At 40.8% G+C, this 22,896-nt stretch overlaps 2 protein-coding genes across 6 annotated transcripts in view; one reads left to right on the top strand and one right to left on the bottom strand.

The window, feature by feature from the left end:
• Window positions 1-408: 408 nt before the first annotated feature.
• On the bottom strand, window positions 409-11,553 carry LOC107396805 (progestin and adipoQ receptor family member 3). 3 transcript variants are annotated; one of them, XM_070552250.1, is made up of 7 exons: window positions 10,957-11,553; window positions 10,177-10,391; window positions 9,931-10,093; window positions 9,153-9,308; window positions 8,884-9,081; window positions 8,718-8,808; window positions 409-4,986 (listed from the first exon to the last, which is right to left on the bottom strand). In XM_070552250.1, exons 1-7 carry the CDS (start codon window positions 10,957-10,959, stop codon window positions 4,841-4,843), a joined length of 972 nt encoding a protein of 323 aa, XP_070408351.1. In that variant the 5' UTR covers window positions 10,960-11,553; the 3' UTR covers window positions 409-4,840. The 3 variants fall into 3 exon arrangements, with proteins under 3 accessions (XP_070408351.1, XP_070408350.1, XP_054600194.2); XM_070552249.1 differs by lacking the exon at window positions 409-4,986 and having other exon boundaries at window positions 7,133-8,808; XM_054744219.2 differs by lacking the exon at window positions 409-4,986 and having other exon boundaries at window positions 7,133-8,808; window positions 10,177-10,361.
• The window catches only part of LOC107396772 (anthrax toxin receptor 2), a 25,888-nt gene continuing 5,438 nt past the window's right edge, over window positions 2,447-22,896 (top strand). For 2 of the 3 annotated variants that reach the window (XR_011520847.1, XM_070552251.1), the window contains exons 1-5: window positions 9,154-9,278; window positions 11,579-11,647; window positions 13,812-13,892; window positions 13,996-14,056; window positions 22,405-22,500. Coding sequence is in view for 2 of the 3 variants with exons in the window: in XM_070552251.1 (XP_070408352.1) it covers window positions 9,264-9,278; window positions 11,579-11,647; window positions 13,812-13,892; window positions 13,996-14,056; window positions 22,405-22,500 (322 nt within the window). In the remaining variant the exon portion in view is untranslated. Of the gene's footprint in view, window positions 2,531-7,019; window positions 7,136-9,153; window positions 9,279-11,578; window positions 11,648-13,811; window positions 13,893-13,995; window positions 14,057-22,404; window positions 22,501-22,896 lie in introns of those variants that run through there. The other variant, XM_070552252.1, reaches the window with a different exon arrangement.

Below are 22,896 nucleotides of genomic sequence, written 5' to 3'. Positions count from 1 at the left end.
TCTGCAATAAGGTTATGGTATTCTCAGAACCTCTGAAACGTCTTAATACAGCGTCTTAGATGATATATCTGGTAGATGTTATTAAATAAAAACATAATCTGGTTTTATGAACTCACTGACATCCTTTGCCTGGTGGACATCCTTTCTGAATAACTTTAATGACAACAAATGTTAATTCTTTAGTTTTCAGAGGAACACACCAAACCTCTAAGAATTTTCAATCACTTCTAGCAACATTTAACTCTGGATAAAACTTCAAAGCCAAACACTGCCCCCTATTGTTTAATGATGCATACAACAGGAAACACCTCTGACACCTGGGATGTCTCGGTTAATAATTGGAAATTGTTAAAAGAAATTGTCAAATCTTTCATCCAATTTTTTTAATGCAAACATCACAAACTGCAGTTTGTGTTCAGCATTCTTTATTCATTTCAAATGTTTAAAAATAGATTTAGGCAGAGGCATGAACAAAATACACGTCCCTTTTTCATGCCTGCTCAAAGAGGTAAAAACATTCATGGGAAAAAACTGCAAACATGGCAGATCAAAAACAAGTATGAGATTACACAGAGAGGAATCAGCTCGTGAGGAAACAAAGTCACTCACTTTGCATTTCCAGGAAGAGCTTCTATGCTGACCTTTTATTTTTAGTATGTAAAACAAAACAACCCTATAGTGAAACAGTTTGATCAGCTTGCACTGGTTTTCACCCACAGACTACAACACTTTGTGCAAAGACTGTGCAATTACTCAAGAACAGAAGGCAAATTAAACACAGTAAACATGAAACATGCCCATTCTGCTACATGCAAGAGGAGAAACACACGTGCATGTAGAAGTACATTCTCAGGATATTCTTAGACATTAAGGTCTAAACTGGACAAAAATGTACAGACATGATCGAAAACTTCTTAAAAGTGTAAAACTACTTGTCTGCACATGACTTGAAAGTCCTGCTGCCCACACAATTGGTTTTAATCATCCACAGGGATCCAAGTCTGACCTTATCAGACATTCTTCTACACACGCAGGTCTGCTGACACACGAGTCAGAAAAACTGCATTGATTCTGAAGAAAAAGTTCCAGATTGATCGTGTCTTCAAGTTTCTGCAGTGTGAACAGCTACATGCTGAGATGTTTGATGTTGTTTAGGGTCCTATATATCCATTTCACACATGTAGTGTCAGCAGGTGTCACAATTCATCCAAAAACACCCAATGGTCTTAAAGAAACAGTACTTCAATAAATCTAATTTCTTTAAAACTGATGTTCCCTTTTAAAGTTGAGAATTAAGTCAAAGTTATTAAGGGGAATCATGAACTAAACCGATACTGGCACAAGAACCTAAAATACCCATAATGCCTTGTGTGGACGTCTAATAGGTTTAATGCGCAGCTGCAAACTGAATTTGAAGCTTCACAATATAAAAACAAAAAGTGTAAATAACTTCTCTAAATTCCTGTTGGTTCAGGCTGCAACATGCTTTTTCAGATAATAATAATAATAATAATAATAATAATAATTTTAGTATAAGGTGCATGTGCATATCAGAGACTCTTATTGTGAAAGACTTGCAGTCTGGTTAAGGACAGGGCTAAAGAATGTAAGTAAGGACCTGAAGCTGATTTAAGAAAATCCCTACAGTAGTTTTTTTGTAGTTTACCCAGAACAACACCCAGAACACCCAGAGTATTAATTACAACAGAACAAATCTAGTCAGATTCAGGAGCGCTAAAGGGTTTTTAGCCTATTTTGCTAATAGAAAAATGAATTTTCACTTTTATCTAAAAACAACAACAAAAAAAATGCTTCAGGTTTTTTTTTTTTTTTGTTGGTGAACCAAATAAGGTGTCACACTGCCTTGCAAGTTCACATTGGGGGTGGGGGGGGGGGGTCATAAATGCTAAGTTTTGTTTGTTTGTTCAGTTTATAATTTAAGCACAAACAAATGAAAAACTAAGGTGCACAAATTAATTAAAATTAATTGTACTTACTTCTAGCAAAAAGTGCTTTCTGTTTTATCATGTTGGTTTTTTTTTAGCCTCAAATTACTTTCTTGAGTTTTGAGGATCTCAACAAATGGTAAATGGCCTGTATTTGATATAGCGCCCTCTAGAGTCCTAGAACCCCCCAAGGTGCTTTACAACACAATCACACATTCACACCCTGGTGGTGATGAGCTACATTGTAGCCCTGCAGGGCAGCTGTGGCTACAAACAACTGTAATAAAAACAACTTAAGTTTTTTGAGATGAAAAGGTATTTTAAGTTGTTTAAACTTAAAAATCCACGTTTCACTAATTAAGTGCAATAAATTAAGTCAGCCCGACAAGCCAAATTAGTTGTGTGCTTCAACAATATTAAGTGAGTTGTATGAACTTACATATTTAAGTTGGACTTTATAATATTGTGCCCAGGTTCTGCTAACGTCCATGCTTTTGTTGTGAAATGCGGGAAAGCCAACTTTTGGAGTTGGAGGAGTCAGAGTCTCATTCTGCGTGTGGTTGGAGGTAAAGGAGGCTGCATAGGTAAGTTTTCCCTTCTTTCCTAGGTTCAAATGATGTTAAAAATAAATTATGAATATGTTTTATGCTATATAAAGGTAGCCTACATGCATAAAAAGCTTTTACAGGTGATTTTTTTAAGGTAAGGCTGTCGACAGTTGAGATTTATACTATAGGCTATATTCTGCAACTAGCCAGTACTTAAAAAACATGGACCTTTGTAACTGTTTCATTTCGTACTTGTTTGTAGTTTAAAATGATATCTGCTATACCACTAATAATATTTCAATTTCTTTTAATAAACAAGCTAAATATTGAGAGAATAATTGCTAACTCACATTGCTAATGGCTAATGTAGCAACAGCAGCTAGCAATTAGTATTGAATGTGCGTTGACTTAAAAACTACAAAATTATGCTTTAGCACACTTTACACCCATAGACGGTGGAGCAGATTTAGCACCTGGACAGAGCAGTGGGACTGCGGGGCAGACAACACAGAGCACCGGGACGGAGAAGCAGGACGTGGAAGAGCCAGTCCAAACACTGGCAAACAGTGCACCAACGCAGAGCTGTGGGTCCAAACCAAGCCCCCACAATGCGGCTCAAAAATTGACTCCAACCCGGAAGTACCAAAAATTGCAGTTCCACCCTCATCCGCTGGAGGCTGGTGTCAGAAGCGAGCAAATCCTCATTGACTTCCATGTTAAAAATACCAATTTCAGAGCAGAAATAAACATGTTTACAGCCTGGTACCAAAACATGTTTTTGGTTTAAATTATCTAGTTTACACTCATGACAACTCTGAGGGGGGTGAATTTTTTTCTCACTCTTCTGTTTAAGTGTATTAAAAGCCTAAAATTCTGTATAATTAATGAGCAGCCGACACACATGACCGCCGCCTCAGACCCACGTGACCACAGAGCTAGCTCAGTGGAAAGGCCTCAGTAGAGCCTCGGTCTGGCTTGGAAACTGTTCCAGGATTTTGAGTCTCTGTGTTTGTGTATTCTTTTTTGGATGTTTTTTGTGCAATTGTTGGACAAAATGACTTGCTGTGGCATTAATTGCACTAATAAGAGCGTCCAAGGAGTCTCCACTTCATTTTTTTCGGTAAGTAAAATTATATTTATGTATTTTAGGTCACTGCCGAGCTGAGCTTAGATTTTAACATGTACTGTTTAACCATGAAATTTAAATGTAATAGGGTAAAACCCAGTGCATTTAACATAATGCTGCACTTTAGAAAATGGGTTGAAAATATAACATGTTGGTGGAGCTGGGTTCCGACTATCGGCTTGTGGAGCTCTTCTCCCCTCCCCGCAGCTCGGCGCATCTCTGTCTGATCGCGGCTCCTGACTGCTGTGCGGGCTGCTGGCTTGTGGAGCTCTGGGATGGAAACCTTTCCACCCGGTTCTCCCCAGCGGCAGCTCTGCGCATCTCAGATCGCAGCGGCGCTTGTCTGCTGTGCGGCTGCCGGCTTGTGGAGGTCTCGGAGACCTCTGTGTTCCACCCGGTTTTACCCAGCGGTCAGCCCGGCGTCTCTCTGACTCAGAAGCTCTGGTGTTGTGCACAGTTAACTCCGGTTGTAGCTAGGTTGCCACCTTCGTTAGCTTAGCTCCCACCTCCGCATTAGCTTTGGGTTAGCTTCAGGTTAGCTTGTAGCTAGTTCGACCGGGTGTCGTCAGTTGATCCCAGCCTTACAGCCCCACCCTCAGCTCCTCCTCTCTTCCCTTTTGTGGAATTGTCTGGGCTTGACGGAACCTGTGACACGGTCAAAATGGCGGTGGTGGCCACCTCCCATTTTTCTTCAAAACCGTGTTATTGGAGCCTATGGAAACCCATTGGCCAATATTTATATGTCGATGGTCCAAACACTTTAACTCTGGACCAGGCTGCTTAGAGGTGAGTTTCTGTTCTCAATTCTTTTTTCTTTTTTACATTTTGTCATATAACTTCATCAGGTGTCTGCAACTGAATGTAAGGCTACTTTTTAGCCTTGCCTGGTGGATCTGTATGCTGGGGAAAATGTAAAAAAAAAAAAAATAATAATAATAATAATTAATGGTTTCACTTGCTGCAATCATCTCTTGGGGCCAACAAAAAAAAGTTTTCATTTTAAATATTAGTAGATCACTATACCATATTAGATTTTACAAATCTCCCTAACAACAATTTGTTTGTTCTGTCTTTAACAACCTACTATGTAAAATGTTTGTATTTGCATTATCTGGTTTGCTAATTTCCATCAAATTATCCCTTTTGTCTTTTAGAATAAAATGAATGAATGCAGTGTAAATTCTGTAAATTTGCCCATGCCGCCGGAAGCTGAGGCTCCCTTAGGTAAAGCTGCTGCTCAGGCCGAGACATGGCCGGCTGTGTCGGAAGTGCATGATGTGCACGGCGGTCTGATGCCACCAGTAGAACATCAGGACCACCAGGACGTGCCACACCTGGTGGCTGGCACCGACGTAGTTCACCTGACCTGGAGGGAAAAATGGGAAACCAAGCATGTGAATGCTGATGTCCAAAAATAAATAAAAATTAACTTTTAGAAAATAACTTAATGCTGCCATGTTTATGAATGTGTTGTAGTCTAATCACAAAGCTTCAATCTTACATATAAACACTGTTTTCTGACTGTTTAGGCCAGTTAACACATTAGCTTATATGTTTATGTTTATGTATTTAGCAGACGCTTTTGTCCAAAGCGACTTACAAGTGATAATCGGCATGTTGCCCTTGAGGCTAACAACAACAATAACAACAACTTGACATCAATCACGGAGAGGAGGGAACAAAGGAGTGAGGGGGGGGGGGGGGGGGGCGGGGGGGTGCTACATAAACAAATCCACTCGCTGGTTCAGGTCAGGATTATTTCCTGGACAGACTCTTGGCTCCAGCTCATTGGGGAGTTAAGATGATTCATTGCAAATGTGTTTATCATTGAGCATGTCTTAAAATTTTACTAGTTAAAAGTTAGAACTGAAACCCAGGCAACACCGCCCTCTAGTGGTCATTATTTCAGAATCGGCTGAGTTTGAATCATTGGTCATTTGGTCAAAACTAGTAAATTACACTTTTCAGAATGTTGCAGAACTTCAGTCATTCCCATTTATTATTAAAAGTAATTAGTAAATTAAACAGAATACTTGAAGGTCAACAATGCGTAAAACTGTGCCTTCAAATCTTAAAAATACATTTAAAATAACCATCAAATTAAAGGTACAGTATGTAAGAATATAGTGTAGTGCAGCCATGATTAGTCGATTCGTCACGATGACGTTGACGAACAAAATAGCCGACTATAAATTTAATAGTCAATGTCGTTTATTCTACAAGCATTTTTAAAATCAGGCCTGCTGCGGCACCTTCGGTGGCTGCTTTCTGCCTTTCACCTCAAGGCACAAGCACAGTAGCGGCCACCCGGGTCAGCCTTCAAATCAGGATCACCAGGGAGAAAGAAGACATCGTGGCGATTCGGCAACGTAGCTCAAAAGTTTTGGAGCATTTTACAAATACAAAAGAGAAGCCCGTAGAGCACAAAATCTGCTATATGAAATCCTCCTATCACAGGAGCACATCGGCAATGCACAGATACCTTTAAGGGAAGCACGTCATGGCGGAGAATGAAGAGTTGCTGCTAATATCAACAGAGTTACTCGTATTCATAAGTGTAGAAACACCAGTAAAGGTGGTGATTTTATTACCTTTAGAACCCGTATGTATGCCACGTTTTTGCTCTAACGTTACAAACACTAATGATTTATTTTGTCCTGCTACGTCAGTGTTGAAGACAGTTCTCTTCAATGGAAGAGTCTGTTACAAAGCCCAACATGTGAACAGCAAGCTAACGTCCTGACCGAGGCCTTTTTGAACATAGATGATCAAGCATTTCAACCACCCAAGTTACCACGACAACTACCAACCAGGCCGATCCCATTTCACCACAATGACTGAAAATAAATATGAAACAACCTTTGAGAAGGTGTGTGTGTGTGTGTGTGTGTGTGTGTGTGTACTTGTATTTATAGGTTTATGTGGACAAATTTTAACTTTAAACCTGTAGTGTGTGGACATCTTCACATTGTGGGGACATGTGGCTGGTCCACACAATGACAAAATACCCCAAAACGTGGTTTTAGAGATATGGTGTGAATTAACTTGTTTAGGTTAGGGTTAGGAATAGAAAAGCATTGGTTACGGTTAGGATTGGCGTATGGGTTAGCCATAATATAGTAACAAAAAATAAATAAATGAATGGAAGTCAATGAAGGGTCCACACAAGTGTGTGTGGATGATGCGTGCGTGTGTGTGTGTGGATACAAGTAAAATAAATAATTTTAGAATTTAATGCATTTTATGATAAAATAAAGTTTGCTGACTGAGCAATCAAGAAACTAACATTGGTTAAAGCACAATACTTTTTCTCTGTGTTAAGTCTTCGCCTACTTTATTTGATACAACATAATTATTAATATATTAAATAAACTAACTTTTATATATTTTATCTTTAAGGTAGAGCAGACCCTGAGAGCTGTCTATGGCCCCCTGACCCTGATGTGAGGACCAGCCGTGCAGCAGAGGCATACTTAGGTGTACCCTGCCATTTCCTGAGTGAAGACAGGAACATGGTGAGTGAAGATGAGGTTCATTTCCCCACGTGCACAGAGAAGATTTAGCCACACTAAGCTGGCCAATTCCTTTCTGTGCATCCCTGCCACTTCCACCCTATCAGAGCAGATCTTCTCTGCAGCTGGAAACATCTGCTCCAAGAGAGCAAGCCTTTCTCCAGAGCATGTTGAAATGCTAACTTTCCTGACTGTGAACAAGAATCTTGTGTAGGAAAAAACACTATTTTAGATGGATACTTTTGTGAGCACAAGTCAGGTTTGTGTACACTTTACTTTTAGTTTTAGGTGCCTACCTCCATTTGACTGTAGCATTTGTATTAACAGGTTACAACGTTAATTAAAAGCTGTTTGATCAGCTATCATCTTGTCTTTATCATTAGATGGCACATAGCTGATCACACTTCAACCTTGAAGCTAATGATGGGTATATTAGAGCATCTTGGTGCAATAAGCTATAATTTATGCATGACATGATTAGTCGACTAGTTAAACAAATGGTAACAAAACTGGCGATTAGTCGACTATTAAAATATTTGTGGCAGACCTAGTATGATGTAAAAAAGTAGAAGGGATTCACTCCAGTTTCACATGGGTCAGAAATCATTGAGTCCAATGAGAGCATTCACACAGGCTGTGGTGCGGATCTGAATGCAGAGCTCCAGAAAGTTTCCACATGGGAGTCTATTTTTCTGGACCCTGCATGAGGATTGTTAAAGTTAAAGAACTCACCTGAGAAGTTAGATGTGGTTCAGTGTTAATAAGATTTATTGAAATTATTTTCATTTAATAATCAGTTGTACGGTCTACTTTAGGGAATCGTCAACACATTTGACTAAGGGGGGACTCGTGGTATGAGTAAATGGCTCAGGGATTCCACGAGTCAAAAAAGGCTGGGAGCCGCTGCTTTACAGGATTAATGAAAAGTCTCTCAGCCTCCTCTGCCCCTGGTGAACAGAACACCACATTTGCAACTTCAGCCTCTCCAGACCTGAAGTCTCCCACAGTCACACTTTACAGCAATCCATGTTTACACCTCAGAACAGGCGAGCTATACCTGGTTAACATTTATTGTAAGAAAGAAAGAAAGAAAGAAAACATTTATCTGATGAAGCTAAATATTAAAAGAATGTCAGACCACAATAGGAGTCAACATCCGGAATTTTTGGAATCACAAGAGCACGGAGACATGTTTCTTGCATGTTTTAGATCATGAACACAGCCGACTTGGTTGATTTAGTGATGAATCACTCCTGTGAACACTAATAAAGACTGAGGAGACATTTCAGCGGCTAGATTAAGGTGATAAAAACACAAATGCAGAACGAGGAGCTTTAATTTCATTTTTACGACAATGAATTTAAACAGACACTGGGGGGGGGGGTGCTAAAAGCTAGCCAAAACCACAAAGTTTCTCTTAAAGAGAATTTTGGAGAAAACTCAGATTTAATCCTGGCAAATAAAAATGTCACAACTACAAAATTTGTGGTTCTCAAATTCAGACTTCCCTCAACATTTCCTAAGAGTCCCAGTTTTAAACTGAAGCGTCTCCATTTTTTCAGAGAAAAAGACGAGCAAATCTCACCGGGGAAATAACGCTCTGGGATTTTGGTGGCGTAGAACAGGAATGCAGATCCAGCTATGAGATACATCACAATCACACGAGGGAAGAAGAGCTGCAGAAAGAAGCCGTGAAAAGGTTACAGCGAAGATCTGGAGTCCTGACTCAAACACGAAAGAACTCTTCTGACCTGCACAATTTCAGAGGTAAATCCTTCACTCAGCCACACCCAATGACAGGCAGGAATTACACCGATGCCCGCCACACCGGAGAAGATTGTCATTCTGATAACTTTCCAGTCGTTGCTGAGGTAACGAGGGTGGATCTGAGCACAGAAGACGGCCAGGATCAGGGACAGCACCGTCAGCAAGTAGACCTGCCGCCAGAACTGGAAGGAGAAGAAGAAGAAATCATTCAACAATCCTTTTCTAAGTGCTTCTGCCAAAGGTCTGCACTCACAGCGTTACAGTAAAAAGCATAGAAGATCCCAGGAACGTAGCAGCCCAGGATGCCCACAGAAATGCCCGCGTAGTCCAGCGCCAGCCAGCGGCGACAGGTTTTCTCTGAGCGATGGCACGAGAACAGGTGATATCCCACTGAGCAGAGCATGCATACCTGGAAAGGAAACACACACAGAGCACTAGCTAAATTCAGCATATTAGTTTAGGGTATTTTAATATCACTCATTACTGTTTAAGGCATTAAACTAATGTATCTTTTTAATCATTAGATTGTATCTGAACAGCAAATCTACTTGGACATTTAACTCTGACAGAACGTGTACATGAGGCGATAGAGAGAAAAAGGGGAACACAATTTACTGTCACAATATCCACTCTAACTAGTACATTTTGCACAAATAATGGAACTACAACACAAAAATGCATGAGACATATTCTAAAACTCTGCATTTCAGCTCTCTAATAATGCTTCACAACTCCTAGCTGCCATACGCCTTACACACCTGAATGCAGCTGACTGAACCTGCAGCAGGAACATAAAACCCAAGTGAATAATTACACAAAGACAAACATAAAACCAGAAACACAATCCTACTTTGATGCAACAGACTGAGACAATCAGGAAAAATCTTTATAGTTTCATTATAAAAAAAACACCTGGGATTAAGACGACACTCGACTAGAGACAGGATGCTTTCATTCAGGTACACCAGGCTTTGAGTTAAACGACTGTATCAACGTGAACTCGCCAATCCGAAAAGGTAAACAGGTGATACCTGAAAGCAGAAAAGCCCTATGGCATAGATGATGTAATCTTTTCTGTTGGCTCCAGCATCTGGCAGGACTGAGGAGAGGTCACTGACTCCCAGGGAGAAGAAAAGGAGGAAGCCAAGAAGGTGGCTCCAGATGTTCACCGTCTCATTAGACAGAATACAAATACTGTAGGAAAAAAGGGCAAATATAACATACATACCACTGCATAAGCAAATTAAATTGTGATAATTAAAAGGTGCGACTCTCACCTCTTCAGGCAGAGTCTGGAGGGCAGGTGAGCTCTGTAGCCGTCAGTGATGTACGGGTTCTCCTTAAGGAAAAGGGGGATCTGTTCGTAGGTGTACAGTCGGATCCTCTGTGGCAGCAGCACCGGCCAGTGCTGGTAACTACCCAGCTCTATGTAGTGGGCAGTATTCAGCAGCTTCTGTGGCATCTTCAGCAGCGGGGGGCAGAAAGGTGAGGGCTGTATGTATCATGATAAAATTAGCCAAAACAAATTGTGTTTGTATGAAAACATTTAACCATAAATACAAAGCTGAAGGCGCCAGCAGGCTTTTAACAACAAATCAGATTCAGACTGCATGTCTGCCTGGTGTTATATCAAAATATGTTACCTGGTCAACATCTGTGACCTCTTAAGTATATTTGCCACCATTTATATATCCAAAATTAGAGCTAGAAAAATAAATATTTCAAAATATGTAAGTTGTGAAGTACAGAGTGCTCATTTAACAAATGTAAAGTATTGTTTTCCTTTTCCTATTCAGGTAGAGGAACCACCAACAACCATTAGCCTGCGTTTCCCCCCAGCTACAACGAACGAAAACCGGACAAAATAATGCATTAGACTTAAAATACCACTGCTTAGAACGATAAAGTTAAAGGAGCACCGCTCAGCAGCACACAGCTGAGGACGGAAACCGTTTTCATCGGGAGACAGAACACATTTCGGCGTAACACCAGCTTGATGCTAGCAGGCTAAAGCTAACCATAACAAACGGATCCAGAGACGGGCTAGAAATGCTCACCATTATGTTAATGTTGGTGTTTTCGTATAAACAGTCCAGCCATAACCAAGTGGTTATCCTGCGACCATGACATTGAATAAAACTACTATTTTTAGTAGATGTTCATAAAAAAGCCTTTTCGGAGAACAACTCATCAACCTGCAGTTTCTTTCTTTATATTAAATATTAGTTCGTAAATGTTGGAATGGTCCGTTGCTGCCACCATCCGGTGACAATGTCGTTGCAATTTGCTAATGCTATTTTTGTGTCTGCTGAATCTATGATTTTTGTTTTGCCAACTCTCATCTTTTTAATTTATATATTTCTTTCCTTCAGGCAGAAAGTTGAGCAACCTCAAACCAGGAAATGACTGAGGAGCTTGAGGCTCATGAACTCTGACCCCAATTGTCCTATTTACTAAAGAACACATTTAGATGTTCACTAATGACTTTAAGGAATGTTTATTCAGCTTTTTAAAACATATTTCCACCAAAACTCAATAGCTCTTTTACAAGCATTTTTTAATTGTGTTTTTATTGTTTGAGAAGGAGCTAAAGCGGTTCATTTGATGTCATCTTTCAAGTTATAGCTCATAAATATAGGTTCATTTTACAGAATTTAATTTGTGGTGTTGCGATCCCAGGCTGATAACGCCAGAGCCTTTGGAGCCAGAGTGTACTGTGTTGGAGTCATGGACTTTGACCCCAAACAGGTAGGAGGGACTTTATTTCCAAACTTCTTTTATCTCTTTGATGTTGACTTCCACAGGGCAGTGTGAGAGAAAAGTCTGTCTCTGTAAGTGATACTGCTGCTTGTTTGAACACTGATGTTTTGTTTGTCTTCCTGTGAGAACTGAAAGGGTCCGTTGTCTCTGGCCCAGACTGACTAACACACCTCAATCTGGTAGCGTAACCAAAAACTGTCAGATGTCCTAAAAACAAGCAGCAGGAATGTGTTTGAAGTTATTTTCATGAAAAATTTTAGAAAATTTGAATTCATTGAATTAGAGGGAAAAAAGCTGCAAGTAGTCAAGATTTAGACTTCTGTTAGGGTTAGGGTTAGGCTGTGTCTGGCCTGACTTCATGGATCAAAGCCTGGCCACCAGGTGCTCGCCAACGTGCTCCAACTCCAGGCCTGGCACCAGAGGAGGGCCCTGGTGACCCTCTTCTGGGTCAGGGAACACTGTTTCCATGTATGTTGCTCATCATAAGGGGTCTGGGAGAACAGGAGATCAATAGGCGGATTGGTGCTACATCTACAGTACTGCAGGTCCTGTATCGGTCTTTCATGGTGGAGAGAGAGCTGAGCAGAAAGGTAAAGCTCTCAGTTTACTGATTGATCTGTGTTCCTATCCTCACCTATGGTCACGAGCTTTGGGTAGTGACTGAAAGAACGAGATCGCGGATACAAGCGGTCAAAATGAGTTTTATCAACAGGGTGGCTGGGCTCTCCCTTAGAGATAGGGTGATAAGCTCGGTCATCCGGGAGGGGCTCGGAGTAGATCCACTGCTCCTCCACATCGAGAGGAGCTAGTTGAGGTGGCTCAGGCATCTAGTTAGGATGCCTCCCTGGAGAGGTTTTCTGGGCGGTCCACCTGAGAGAAGGGCTAAAGGAAGACCCAGGACGCGCTGGAGGAACTATGTCTGTCAGCTGGCCAAGGAACACAATGGGATTCTCCTGGAGGAGCTGACCCAAGCGGCTGGGGAGAGGGAAGTCTGGGCCTCCCTGCTTAGGCTGTTACCCCCGCGACCAAAACTGCAGATAAACGGAGGAGAATGGATGGATCTTTTAACATATTGAATTAGTCAGACAGGTTCGTTTTAGGTCTTTTTTTTATTTCCAGGTGTCGTTACTAAAACTGGACACAGCTTTGGCCTAACAGTTTATCTGCAGATAATGTTGTCAATCACGGTTAGTCACACCGATTGACTTTTTCATTTAGGGCCAGGATGTTTTTAGCTTTTCTCATCAATAAATGAAGTTATTTTTAAAGGGCCTTTTGTATTAGATTGCCTTTGTCTGATAATAAAATATGTTTGCTGATCTTAAACATATGTGTGACAAAACGTCAGAAACCACAAGAAGCTTAATTCTGTTTCCACAGCTGTAATTCACCCACGACTTTGAAAAATATCACCACAGGGTTTGAGGATCAATCATCTGCTGTGACTTGTGGTCTCCTCTGTCATCAGCGTCTCATTATTCATAATGAGATTTACAGAGCAGGGGGGGGGGGGATCTGTAATTACATTTAGGAAGTGCATCAGCATCTAATTTAATAGAGACTCCTATTTGAAATGCAGGATCTTTAATCACATTGTTAATTTGTATCAAAAATGAATCAATCTGAGCTAGTTTTAAATTCACATTTTTCTTTTCTGCACCTTAAAACGAGTGATCTTCTGCCCCGTTACTGCCCACTACCACTCAGTGGTCTCCAGAGGAAGTAATTGCATCACTCTAATTGTGTAGTGCCAGACTAACTTCCTGCTTCGCTGTCATGGAGGAAATGAAAGCTTTAGCTGCCTGAAGTGTTCATCTCCTACAACCATCTTCTCTCCCTCTCCTCATATTCTGCTGGATCAATCTAAAGACCTCCCTGAGAGGCAGAAACACATGAACTCACCGATCTTTAATAAGAAAAAAATGCAGAAGAAAAAAATATCTTTGGTGTGTTCTTGCTGTGTAGAAATTCTAATTCCATCTTTTTTTTTCTTTTTAAAACACAGAAAGGTTTTATTTACCTGCAACGTTTCATTTGCAAACTAAACGTTGCAGGTAAATAAAACCTGTCTGTGTTTTAAAAAGAACTAAAAGATGGAATTAGAAGAAAAAATAGTTTCAAGACAAACTGTTTTGATTGATTTTGAATGCAGCTGGAAGACATAGCAGACGGCACAGAGCAAGTCTTCCCTGTTATGTCTGGCTTTCATGCCCTCAAGGATATCGTCAGCAAGGTGAGGTCATGGTTTCTAAAACATTCATGCATTTAGAGTGAGAAGATTTTTGTTAAATATCAGTCTGATGGCTTCAGCTGCACCTTGTTGCTTTCTGTTGCAGATCCTGAAACAGTCGTGCAGTGAAGTGTTCACAATAGAGCCATCTAGTGTTTGTGTAAACGGTAAGACTGAAAAAAACTGCTTTCATTTGCTTTGTACTCTTCTGTACAGCCACTGATAAAAGTTTTGAGAATGATACACCTTTACATTTACACAGTCGTCTGCTTCAGTGGTGTTACATCTTTTGTCAGATATTTCTGCTCAATTGTAAATCTTTTATGTTTTTCAGAGGCTTTCATTGATTGTATTCAGTATTTGCAGTGTTGGTGTTTTCCTCTGTATGAGTCAGCACACTGCAGCTCAGCTTCACTGATGGCAGACCCTTCTTCATAATCAGTGATTTGTTTGTCTACCTGCTTCAAGAGGATGATCCACACATTCTCTTTGGGATTCATTTCTGAGGAGTTACATGAACCCAACATTTCTATATTTCAATATGTTTCTTGATTTATCACTACCTTTATGGCACAGTGCTTCTTGATGTTGGAAAAGGCCTAAGTCATGATGAAACTGTTCCTTAATGGTTGGAGGAGTTCCTCTGGGATGATGTATGGGTACCATTATTTAGCGATGGCCATTCTGGTGTTAAACAGTGAGTGAGTCCACTCCCTCCTCACATAAATGGTGTCAGGATGCTTTACTTTTGGCAAGACACAGGACTGATGTCTCTAGTGCTCTTTGCTGCCCTTTTTGACACCAGACCATCCTCCAATGGTCTTCTCCTCACTGTGCATGTTGATGCCCTCACCCCGGCCTGCTGCCAGTCCTCATCAAGCCATGCACTGGTAGCTGGATCAGCATCATGAGATGCTCCTGGTGCTTGCTGGATTTTTTTAGCATCCTGAAGTCTTTTTCATGAATGTAGAGCAAAGCTGCAAACTTTCTGACACTTAATAGTTGTTATTCTCAGAAATTTCAACCATCTGTGAGCTACACCTGCAGTGTAAAGAAAAATGTTTGTTCAAACAAGCTCCTGTTGTTTGTTATTCAAGCTCTTGTATCCAAATCACCCTGTGATGAACTGGCAACCTGTCCAGGATGTACCCTGCCTGTTTGCCCAGAGATTGCTGGAGATAAGCACCAGCCTCCCACGACCCTGCATGGATAAGCGGGTATAGACAGTGGTGGATGGATCAATCTTAATGTTGACTGATCTTGGCTTTGATTTTAATGCCCTTGGCTGTTTTTTATGAACAGCTGCAGACTGAAAACAACCAACTGGATATTTTAGTTATGAATATTTTTATTCGAGCCATCCAATCATTTCAATCTGACTTTTGTCAAAATCCCCAAATCCTCACGCATGTCCAGTTTCTCTTCTTCCAACTCATCAACTCCAAGACTGACGGTTCTCATCTTATCAGGTATTAGGGACATATGATCAGTGTTTTGTTGTTCTACCTCACCTGTTGGTCATTATGTCTGATTGGGACCAACTCATTAAGGAAGATAAAATTAATCCGTCAGCACGATCCATACAATAAAAACACTAATCATGTTTAATCAAGGCTGATTGGGGGAAAAAAATCAAATAACTTAAAAAAACAACAGCACCCCAACTCACAACCATCTTTACTTGTGAAAATATTTTGTCAGCAAAACATTTAAAATAGATCTAACAACATTATATAAATAAAAACCAACCTTTTTGTCGTCACATCTTTTTTCACTAGATTATTTCAATATAACAAATAGTTTTTAAAAAGGGTTTCAGGTAGCAGGAGACATTTGTAAACATTGATTTTTCATCATTAGAAAATCTCAAACACTTCAAATCTGAATGATAATAAAAGGTTTTGATCCTCCAGAATGTTTTAAAAGGATCCAAAGTGTGAAACTACAAGAATACAAAACAAAATATTAGTGGCTAGCATCTTTACGGCCGTAAAACATCTGGATCTTTTAAACTCTGTAAGAATAAAATATGAAAAATCTGTGACTGTTTCAGATTACAAGCGCTACAACAAGCTGTGTGTAGGTGCAGAAGCAAAAGTGTAATATTTACAAAAGTTTTCAAAGATAAGAATCAGTCTTGATAGCCAGGGAAACCAGAGCGAAGCTCTGTGTGGATCCAGTGCCGCCACTTGTTTATATATACAAGTAAATGAAGCCCTTTGGGAAGAGGAACACCCGCTGATTAAACATGAAGGAGGTTTTCTCATGCTGTGGAGCTGCTGTATCTCCTCAGTACGATTAAAGACGAGATCTTATGATGCCCTGGATCTGACACACACTAACATTTGAATAAGTTAGAAGATTTAACTAATGAAATGGAAAGAGAGGTCAACACTATTAATGAAGAAGCTTCATGCTTCCCCTTTTGATGCTTCCTTTAATTAAAAGCCCCAATGCATCATCTAAACTAGCGAACCTCGGCTGGCGACCCGTGGGCCATGTCCGGCCCCCCAGCCCTTTGGGCCCTAACGTCCCCCACACAACTAAACACAACTTAAAGTACAATCAAAACAATTTAGATGCAAAACTAAGCCTTTAGAAAGATGAATAAATCAAGATACATAATTTGGTTTTTCATCTTACTTAATTTTATTTATTTATAATTTTAAAAAAATGTTGGGGGTTGACAAGTAATTAAAATTGCGCCCACATTTTCTAAGTTAACACATCTCTTTAGTGGTGGACTGGTAATCGGGAGAAACGGGAGATTTCCTGGTGGCCTGGCCGTTAAACTGAGCGCTCAGTGATTGCCAGTCATGACGTGTGTCATATCTAAATGAGCAATCCGTCATGCAGCTCATCAGGGCATCTACTGTCCTGATGCTCGCACAAACGGAGCAAACTGGGCACAAACACACCCCCTCCTCTCACTTTGTCAGGGTCTGGCAAAGCGCAGCAGACATCCATCACCCCCAGAGCGGCTACTGCATCACTGCACCTTTGGCCCGAGAGATAAAATGGACCTTGACGGACCAGGAAAGGTAGAGCAGAAAAGGAGAGATTGAAAAAGAAGAAAGTTCTGGCCACAGATGCATGTCCAGGCTGGCCTGTATGTGGTCATGTTGGGAGAACCGGTTTAAGGCGGAGTTTTTGGGCCAGTATCGTGCGCAATGCCGGGCACGTGGGTTGGGGAGGGAGAAACGGCGGTTGTCAGGAACGGATCATAATGATCAGGTTCTGATTATCAGATCATCAGACTCATCCTGTAGGGACAGAGAGCAGTACTTTGGACCGGTACCAGCACCGCCGCCACTTCTAAATATAACCTTTCAGCATGGCAGCAATTTTTCTAGGGTACAGTTCATACCGGTAAATTTTCCAGGTATTCATTAGTCGAAATCTCTGAGATTTTTTAAAAGATATCTGTGTGTCCTCCAACATCAGTCATCCACAGTCTGGCACGAGCTCCATCATGGGCCGAATTTTGCGCAAAAGGCGCATCACTGCCGCTAGGCGCGCCACGCGACACCATCAGCTCAGGCAGAGGAGAGATGTTAAAGCTGTTTCCCCACACCGTACACATTCCCGCAATGACTGACAGCAGCATCGGCTGACCAACCAGCAGTCAAACGCTCTGACAGGCAGGTACATCCATGGAGGAGAGACGGTTTCTAAACGGAAATATGGACCGTGAGCAAACACAAGACATAAAAGGAGTGTGATTCACTTGAACTTGTGTGGCCATAAATATCCAGCTGCTGCTGATCACAGATGAGATGATAATTCTGACCTGGACTCATGGATGTCACTAGGATTGAGATATAGGGGGGGCTTAGCCCCAGGAGCTTGACCTCAAAGGTTTTTTGTCACACCCTGCAAAAACTTTGTCAATTAATTCATTATCTGAAGAAAATCTAACAAAACCTATTATTTTATCACTTTCCTTTCCTTTCCTACTTTTGTGCATTTTCTCTCTTCTTTTTATAAAAAATAACACTTAATCAGTTAATTAGTGGGGTCTATGTTGAAGAAAGATTTTATGTAAGTCCATTAAAAATTTGATATGTTATATTTCCAAATAAAGCTATTCATTTCAGTCTACTGCACTTAACAGGGGGAAATGTTGTAGTCATTTATTTAATTTGTTTAATTACAACTTGTTTAATTATAAATGTTACTGAAATGTGACAATAAAGAACAAATGAATAATTGTCAAACTTTTATTCTGCCAAATGAGTGTGCAGTTGACAGTTTTAATATATATGAATAACACTGCTATGATATGGAATAAAGGAGTGTGTAATTAACTATTACAAGACAAAATAACAGTATATATGAAAATATCCAGCAAGTAGTAGAACTTATAATACAGAAAGTCAACTATACTGATGCAACTTGACATAAGGTTGCAGGTCACATGATTATTATAGTTTTTTTTTCTCAAGGTCTCTTACCTGTTCACTCCTAAATAGAAAACTGTTCAATTTTGCTTGGGAACTTTGTGCTCAGGTAAATGCTCATAACGGTGCGCTCGCCCCTGTTTTCTCTGTAGATCACTGACCTTGACCATGCAGATCTCATCAGCATCTCTCTCCTGTTCCTCACTCACTCTCTTAAAAAAATCTTCGTATATCCATCTAGCCAACACATTGAAAAACATTTTCAATTTCTAATGACAAAAAAAATGCTACTAAGCCATTTAGTTTTCACTCACAATAATTGAAACAGCCATTGGTGAATAGATGGTACAGAATATGGACAACTGTTAGCCTAATATAGCCTATGTTTGGTTGCTCATGATGATGGCATTTTCCATAATGTCACATTAAGCTGCCAAAATTTATGTTAAAGTTAGATGAGTACAATATCTCCTTTCTTTCCCATAGGTAAACATAGGAAATATTAAGCAATTGACAACCCACATGGAAAGAATTCATATAAACATATAGGTTTTAAAATATGTTTTGATGTAGCTTTTGAATATATGTGACATTATAAAACTGGCTGTTTACTATATTATAGATACATATATGTACCTATAATATAATATATATATTATAGAAAAAATATATAATAAAGAAAAACGGTCAATAATATACACATTCGGCCATATTCTGATTCAGGTTTTTAGTGTGGAGTGATTTTTGTGCCACCAACTGGAGCGTGCAGTGACCAATCTGCAGGAGCACAACCTGCTCTGCAGTAGTATGCGGCCCTCTCTCTGCATGCTCAACTCCGTCTCTGCCTGCACAAATCTCCCTGTTGTTGCTCAATTTGCAATTTACAAAGCAATGTAGCCTCTCCGTCAGCCAATCAGACAGCTCTCCATTATGCAATCAAAGCATGTCCAGGAAATACTGCCAGGAAAATTGCACTTTTTTCAGATAAAGAGGACTTTATATAATTATATTTAATTAGGTTGATTAACCCTCCTCTTTTCCTGGGACATTTCCACTGTTCACTTCCTTTTACACATCAAGGGATCATTTATGTCTAACCAAACAGAGAAGAAACACTTTATATGTTGAAATTAAAAGTCCTCTTTAACTGAAAATAGTGCAATTTAACAGTTTTAGGAATGGGCAATGTGTCTTTTCTGGAAGTCAAATATGGTCACTCTAATCATGACACATGAATTACAACAAAGTATTTTGCAGGCAGTGGATGGTGACTGGTAGCTAACCAGCAGCAGAAAGCAGTTCAATTAGCTGTTAAATGGGTGTTTTTCTGTAAAGCAGTATTTCCTGGACATGCTTTGATTGGATAAAACAGAGCTGTCTGTGATTGACTGTTGGAGAGGCTACTTGTTGAGGAGAGCAGGGAGAGATTTGCATCGCAGAGACAGAGTTGAGCCCACAGAGGGCTGCAGCTCCTGCACACAAGCGCAGAGCAGGTTCTGTTTGTGCAGACTCATTACTGTACGCTCAAGTTGGTGGCACTAAGTCACTCAATGAACTGGCTGGCTCGTTAATCACGTCACTTCAGGGGAGTTTTCGGACCATTTAACTATGGCGCTGCTTTTCATTATGGTTTGCGGCATGTAAACATGCTAGCGGAGTTAGCATTAGCATGTCGGTGCGGTAACATTTTCCTCTCTCGTCTGAACTTTAACCTTGAAATATTAACGGTGTGCTGCTGTTGCCGTCTTACCCTAATGTGATGTTGAGTGACTTACAAGAGCGCTGAGCAGGGTTTGCTCATCGATATAAAGGTTTTGCTGTATAACCCCTGCCCCTGACTTGTCAACAAAGCTGCCGGGCTTAAGGGGAGGAAGTCCTTTCTTGATACTTCCTGTGTGTGACGGTGTAGTTCTATATTCATTAATTATTATTTCTGTTTCAGACAAAAAAAAACTCATGTACCAACTACACGTGTCGTGATTGTGTTGAGCATGTAGATGTGAACAAATAAAAAAAAGTTAACTGAAAAAATAAAATAAACCAAAATGATAGGGGGGCTTGTGATTATTTTAGGAGGGCTGAAGCCCCCCTAAAACGGACCTAACGACGTCAGCGCCTGGACTAATCTGGATTAGATTTCACATCAGCCCTGATCATCATTTATGGCATTTCTTGTTAAATGCATAAACCTTCACCACTGGCTTATTTTGTCTTTGGTTCATAGCCTTTAAACCCCTAATATTATTATTGGTGTTTACATGAATATTATGAGGAAAACATCCATATATACTGGTCTGTCACTATATATGGATGTCAGAGATGTGGGCATCTGCAAAAGGCTTCTTCCATGGTTGAGGCTGTCCATTTAATCTGTGCCTACTACGTTGTAAACCTAAATGACACTAAAGGTTGGTTTATGCCTGACGCGCCCGCGAGGTTCGCACGGCTCCGTGCGGCAAAATTGCGTCACTTTAACAACCACGCCCCTCCACCTGGCCTCCGCACGGCCCAAACTTTCCGCATCGCGCACCTAGGAAATTTTCTAATGATGCAGTCATTTAGCAATGGGGAGGGACACCCCCCCCCCCCCCCCACACACACACACACACTTTTTTTATGTCTCTGCTTGTGGTGTGATTCTCTGGACCCAGACATGTAGTCTGGTACCTTTTAGTCTTAATTAATTCCGGTGGATGATGGTGTCTGGCCTATTTCATCTCATGTGCAGGAGGTACGTTTAACTGAATAAAATAGAATTTCAGTTTATGCAACATAAGCACAGATTATAGCAGCAGAACACAAATATTCATATTTTAGAGGAAAGAATCAGGGCTCATGTGAAGTTTTAATTTAGTTGTTTTACACTTTTACATCAGTAGGTGCCCAGCCTAACCCACTTCTAGTGTTTAGTGTGAATTGGGCGGTGGCCTGGCATGGTTTCAAAATTTCCGGCCTGAATTAATGTCCCCCCCCCCCCCAAAAAACTGACTGAATAATATGCGCCTGCAGCCTCTCAGAGTTCCTGCTGATCTAAACATTAAAATAATGATTTCATTTTCTTTTCCTCACTTCTGATTACCTTCAATGGTGTCTGTTTGTTGCAACCACCAGGTACAAAAACTAACTTGTTTTTATTTGACTATTTTTCTGTCCTGTCTGTTTATTATCTTCCTGCATCTCCTCTCAATCCTAAAGAAAAACTGCTACCTGTGTTCATATATATTCACCTCATGAGTTACCTTTGAACTGCAGTTCAAAAAGATCTACCGACCGCAACAACACCACAGTGCGCGCTGACTGCACCGGTGAGGTGAATTCACCGGAGGACGAAACAGGTGATGCGCTCTGCACCGCAGCAGTTAAACGCATCAGGCACAAATAAAAGACGCATGAAAGGATATGAGCAGACATAAACGATCGCGTGTTAAATTTGTTTTTGAGGCGGAGACACTTTGAGAATGTTACTGTGGCCGTGCTCAGGACACATCTGTCTGGAGCGCGTCAACGATCAGAGCTCTGTGCCTCTCAGCTCAAATAAATCCCTGGAGAGTCCACATAGATAATGTAATATAAGTAGAACCAGGATTGTTTCAGGCTCCCCCTGGGTGTGTTGAGGGCTTCCAGTTTGTTGCATGAGTTGCCGATCCCAGCAGACAGTTGCCGGAACGGTCCTTTCAAAATAAGATAGTTCCCGGATCTTGTTCCAGCAAGATCCGGCTCTAATTAAACCCTGGGACTATTTGTTTCTTGTCTGGTAAGGGAACGCCTTGGGAATCCCCTGGAGGAGCTGGCCCAAGTGGTTGGGAAGTGAGCGGTCTGGGCCCCTCTGCTGAGGCTGCTGCCTTTGTGACCCCACCCTGGATAAGCGAATGATAATGGATGGATGAGTGTATTTTAATGAAACCTAAGCATTTGCATCAAAGTAGCTGAGAGTCGTTCACAGCACACGCTCTGGGTGCTAACACATCACACAAGATCAGACAATGTTGCATGACAGAATTTTAAGATTTAGACAAAATATGCATACTAGTTCAAGGGACACTAATTATATTACTCTGTAATAGTTGACGTGGATTTGGGAACTGGCTCTGAAGCTTTATTTTTTCTCCTTTCAGAGTCTTTTAACGTGGTTCTGAGGGGTACTGGCTTCAGCGGATCCAAGAGGATAGACAACATTCTCTGTGTTCTTTCGGTCAATCAAGCAGTTTACAGTAAGAAATCTCACTTCATCTACACGACATCATGTGTTCTCTGTGATTAAATCATCCATAAAGTGAAATCTGACCCCGTGTGCAGAGCCGCAGTGGAAAGTCTGAGTCGTGATGACATTTAGACCCAAACAGCACCGGCCTTTTATTGGCTTTAGCCAGAGAACAGAGGAGATATTATGAGAGGGAGCAGAGGGAGGGAGGAGATGCGCTCTCTCTCTCCCCCATTAGTTTGTTAATAGATCGATGGCAGGAACTGAGCTGTGGTCAGTGTCACAGCGAGGACACGCACAGAAGAAAAAATAACGTGATGATGTGATGCAGTTGTTGAGCTTAGGGGAGGGCTTCCACCCCTGACTTGTTAAAAACACAAATATTTTGAGCTTAGAATTCAAACGG

This window comes from Nothobranchius furzeri, chromosome 6 (assembly GCF_043380555.1).
Source record: "Nothobranchius furzeri strain GRZ-AD chromosome 6, NfurGRZ-RIMD1, whole genome shotgun sequence".
Taxonomy (NCBI): Eukaryota; Metazoa; Chordata; class Actinopteri; order Cyprinodontiformes; family Nothobranchiidae; genus Nothobranchius; species Nothobranchius furzeri.
The sequence above is the reverse complement of the archived record's forward strand: the minus strand, read 5'-3'. Positions and strand labels throughout refer to the sequence as shown.

Coding starts and splice junctions, on each gene's coding strand:
- LOC107396805 (XM_070552249.1), bottom strand. Junction 10,094..10,176: donor TCCAGACTCTGCCTGAAGAG/GTGAGAGTCGCA, acceptor TTTTTCCTACAG/TATTTGTATTCTGTCTAATG. Junction 9,082..9,152: donor ATGCTTTTTACTGTAACGCT/GTGAGTGCAGAC, acceptor TTCTCCTTCCAG/TTCTGGCGGCAGGTCTACTT.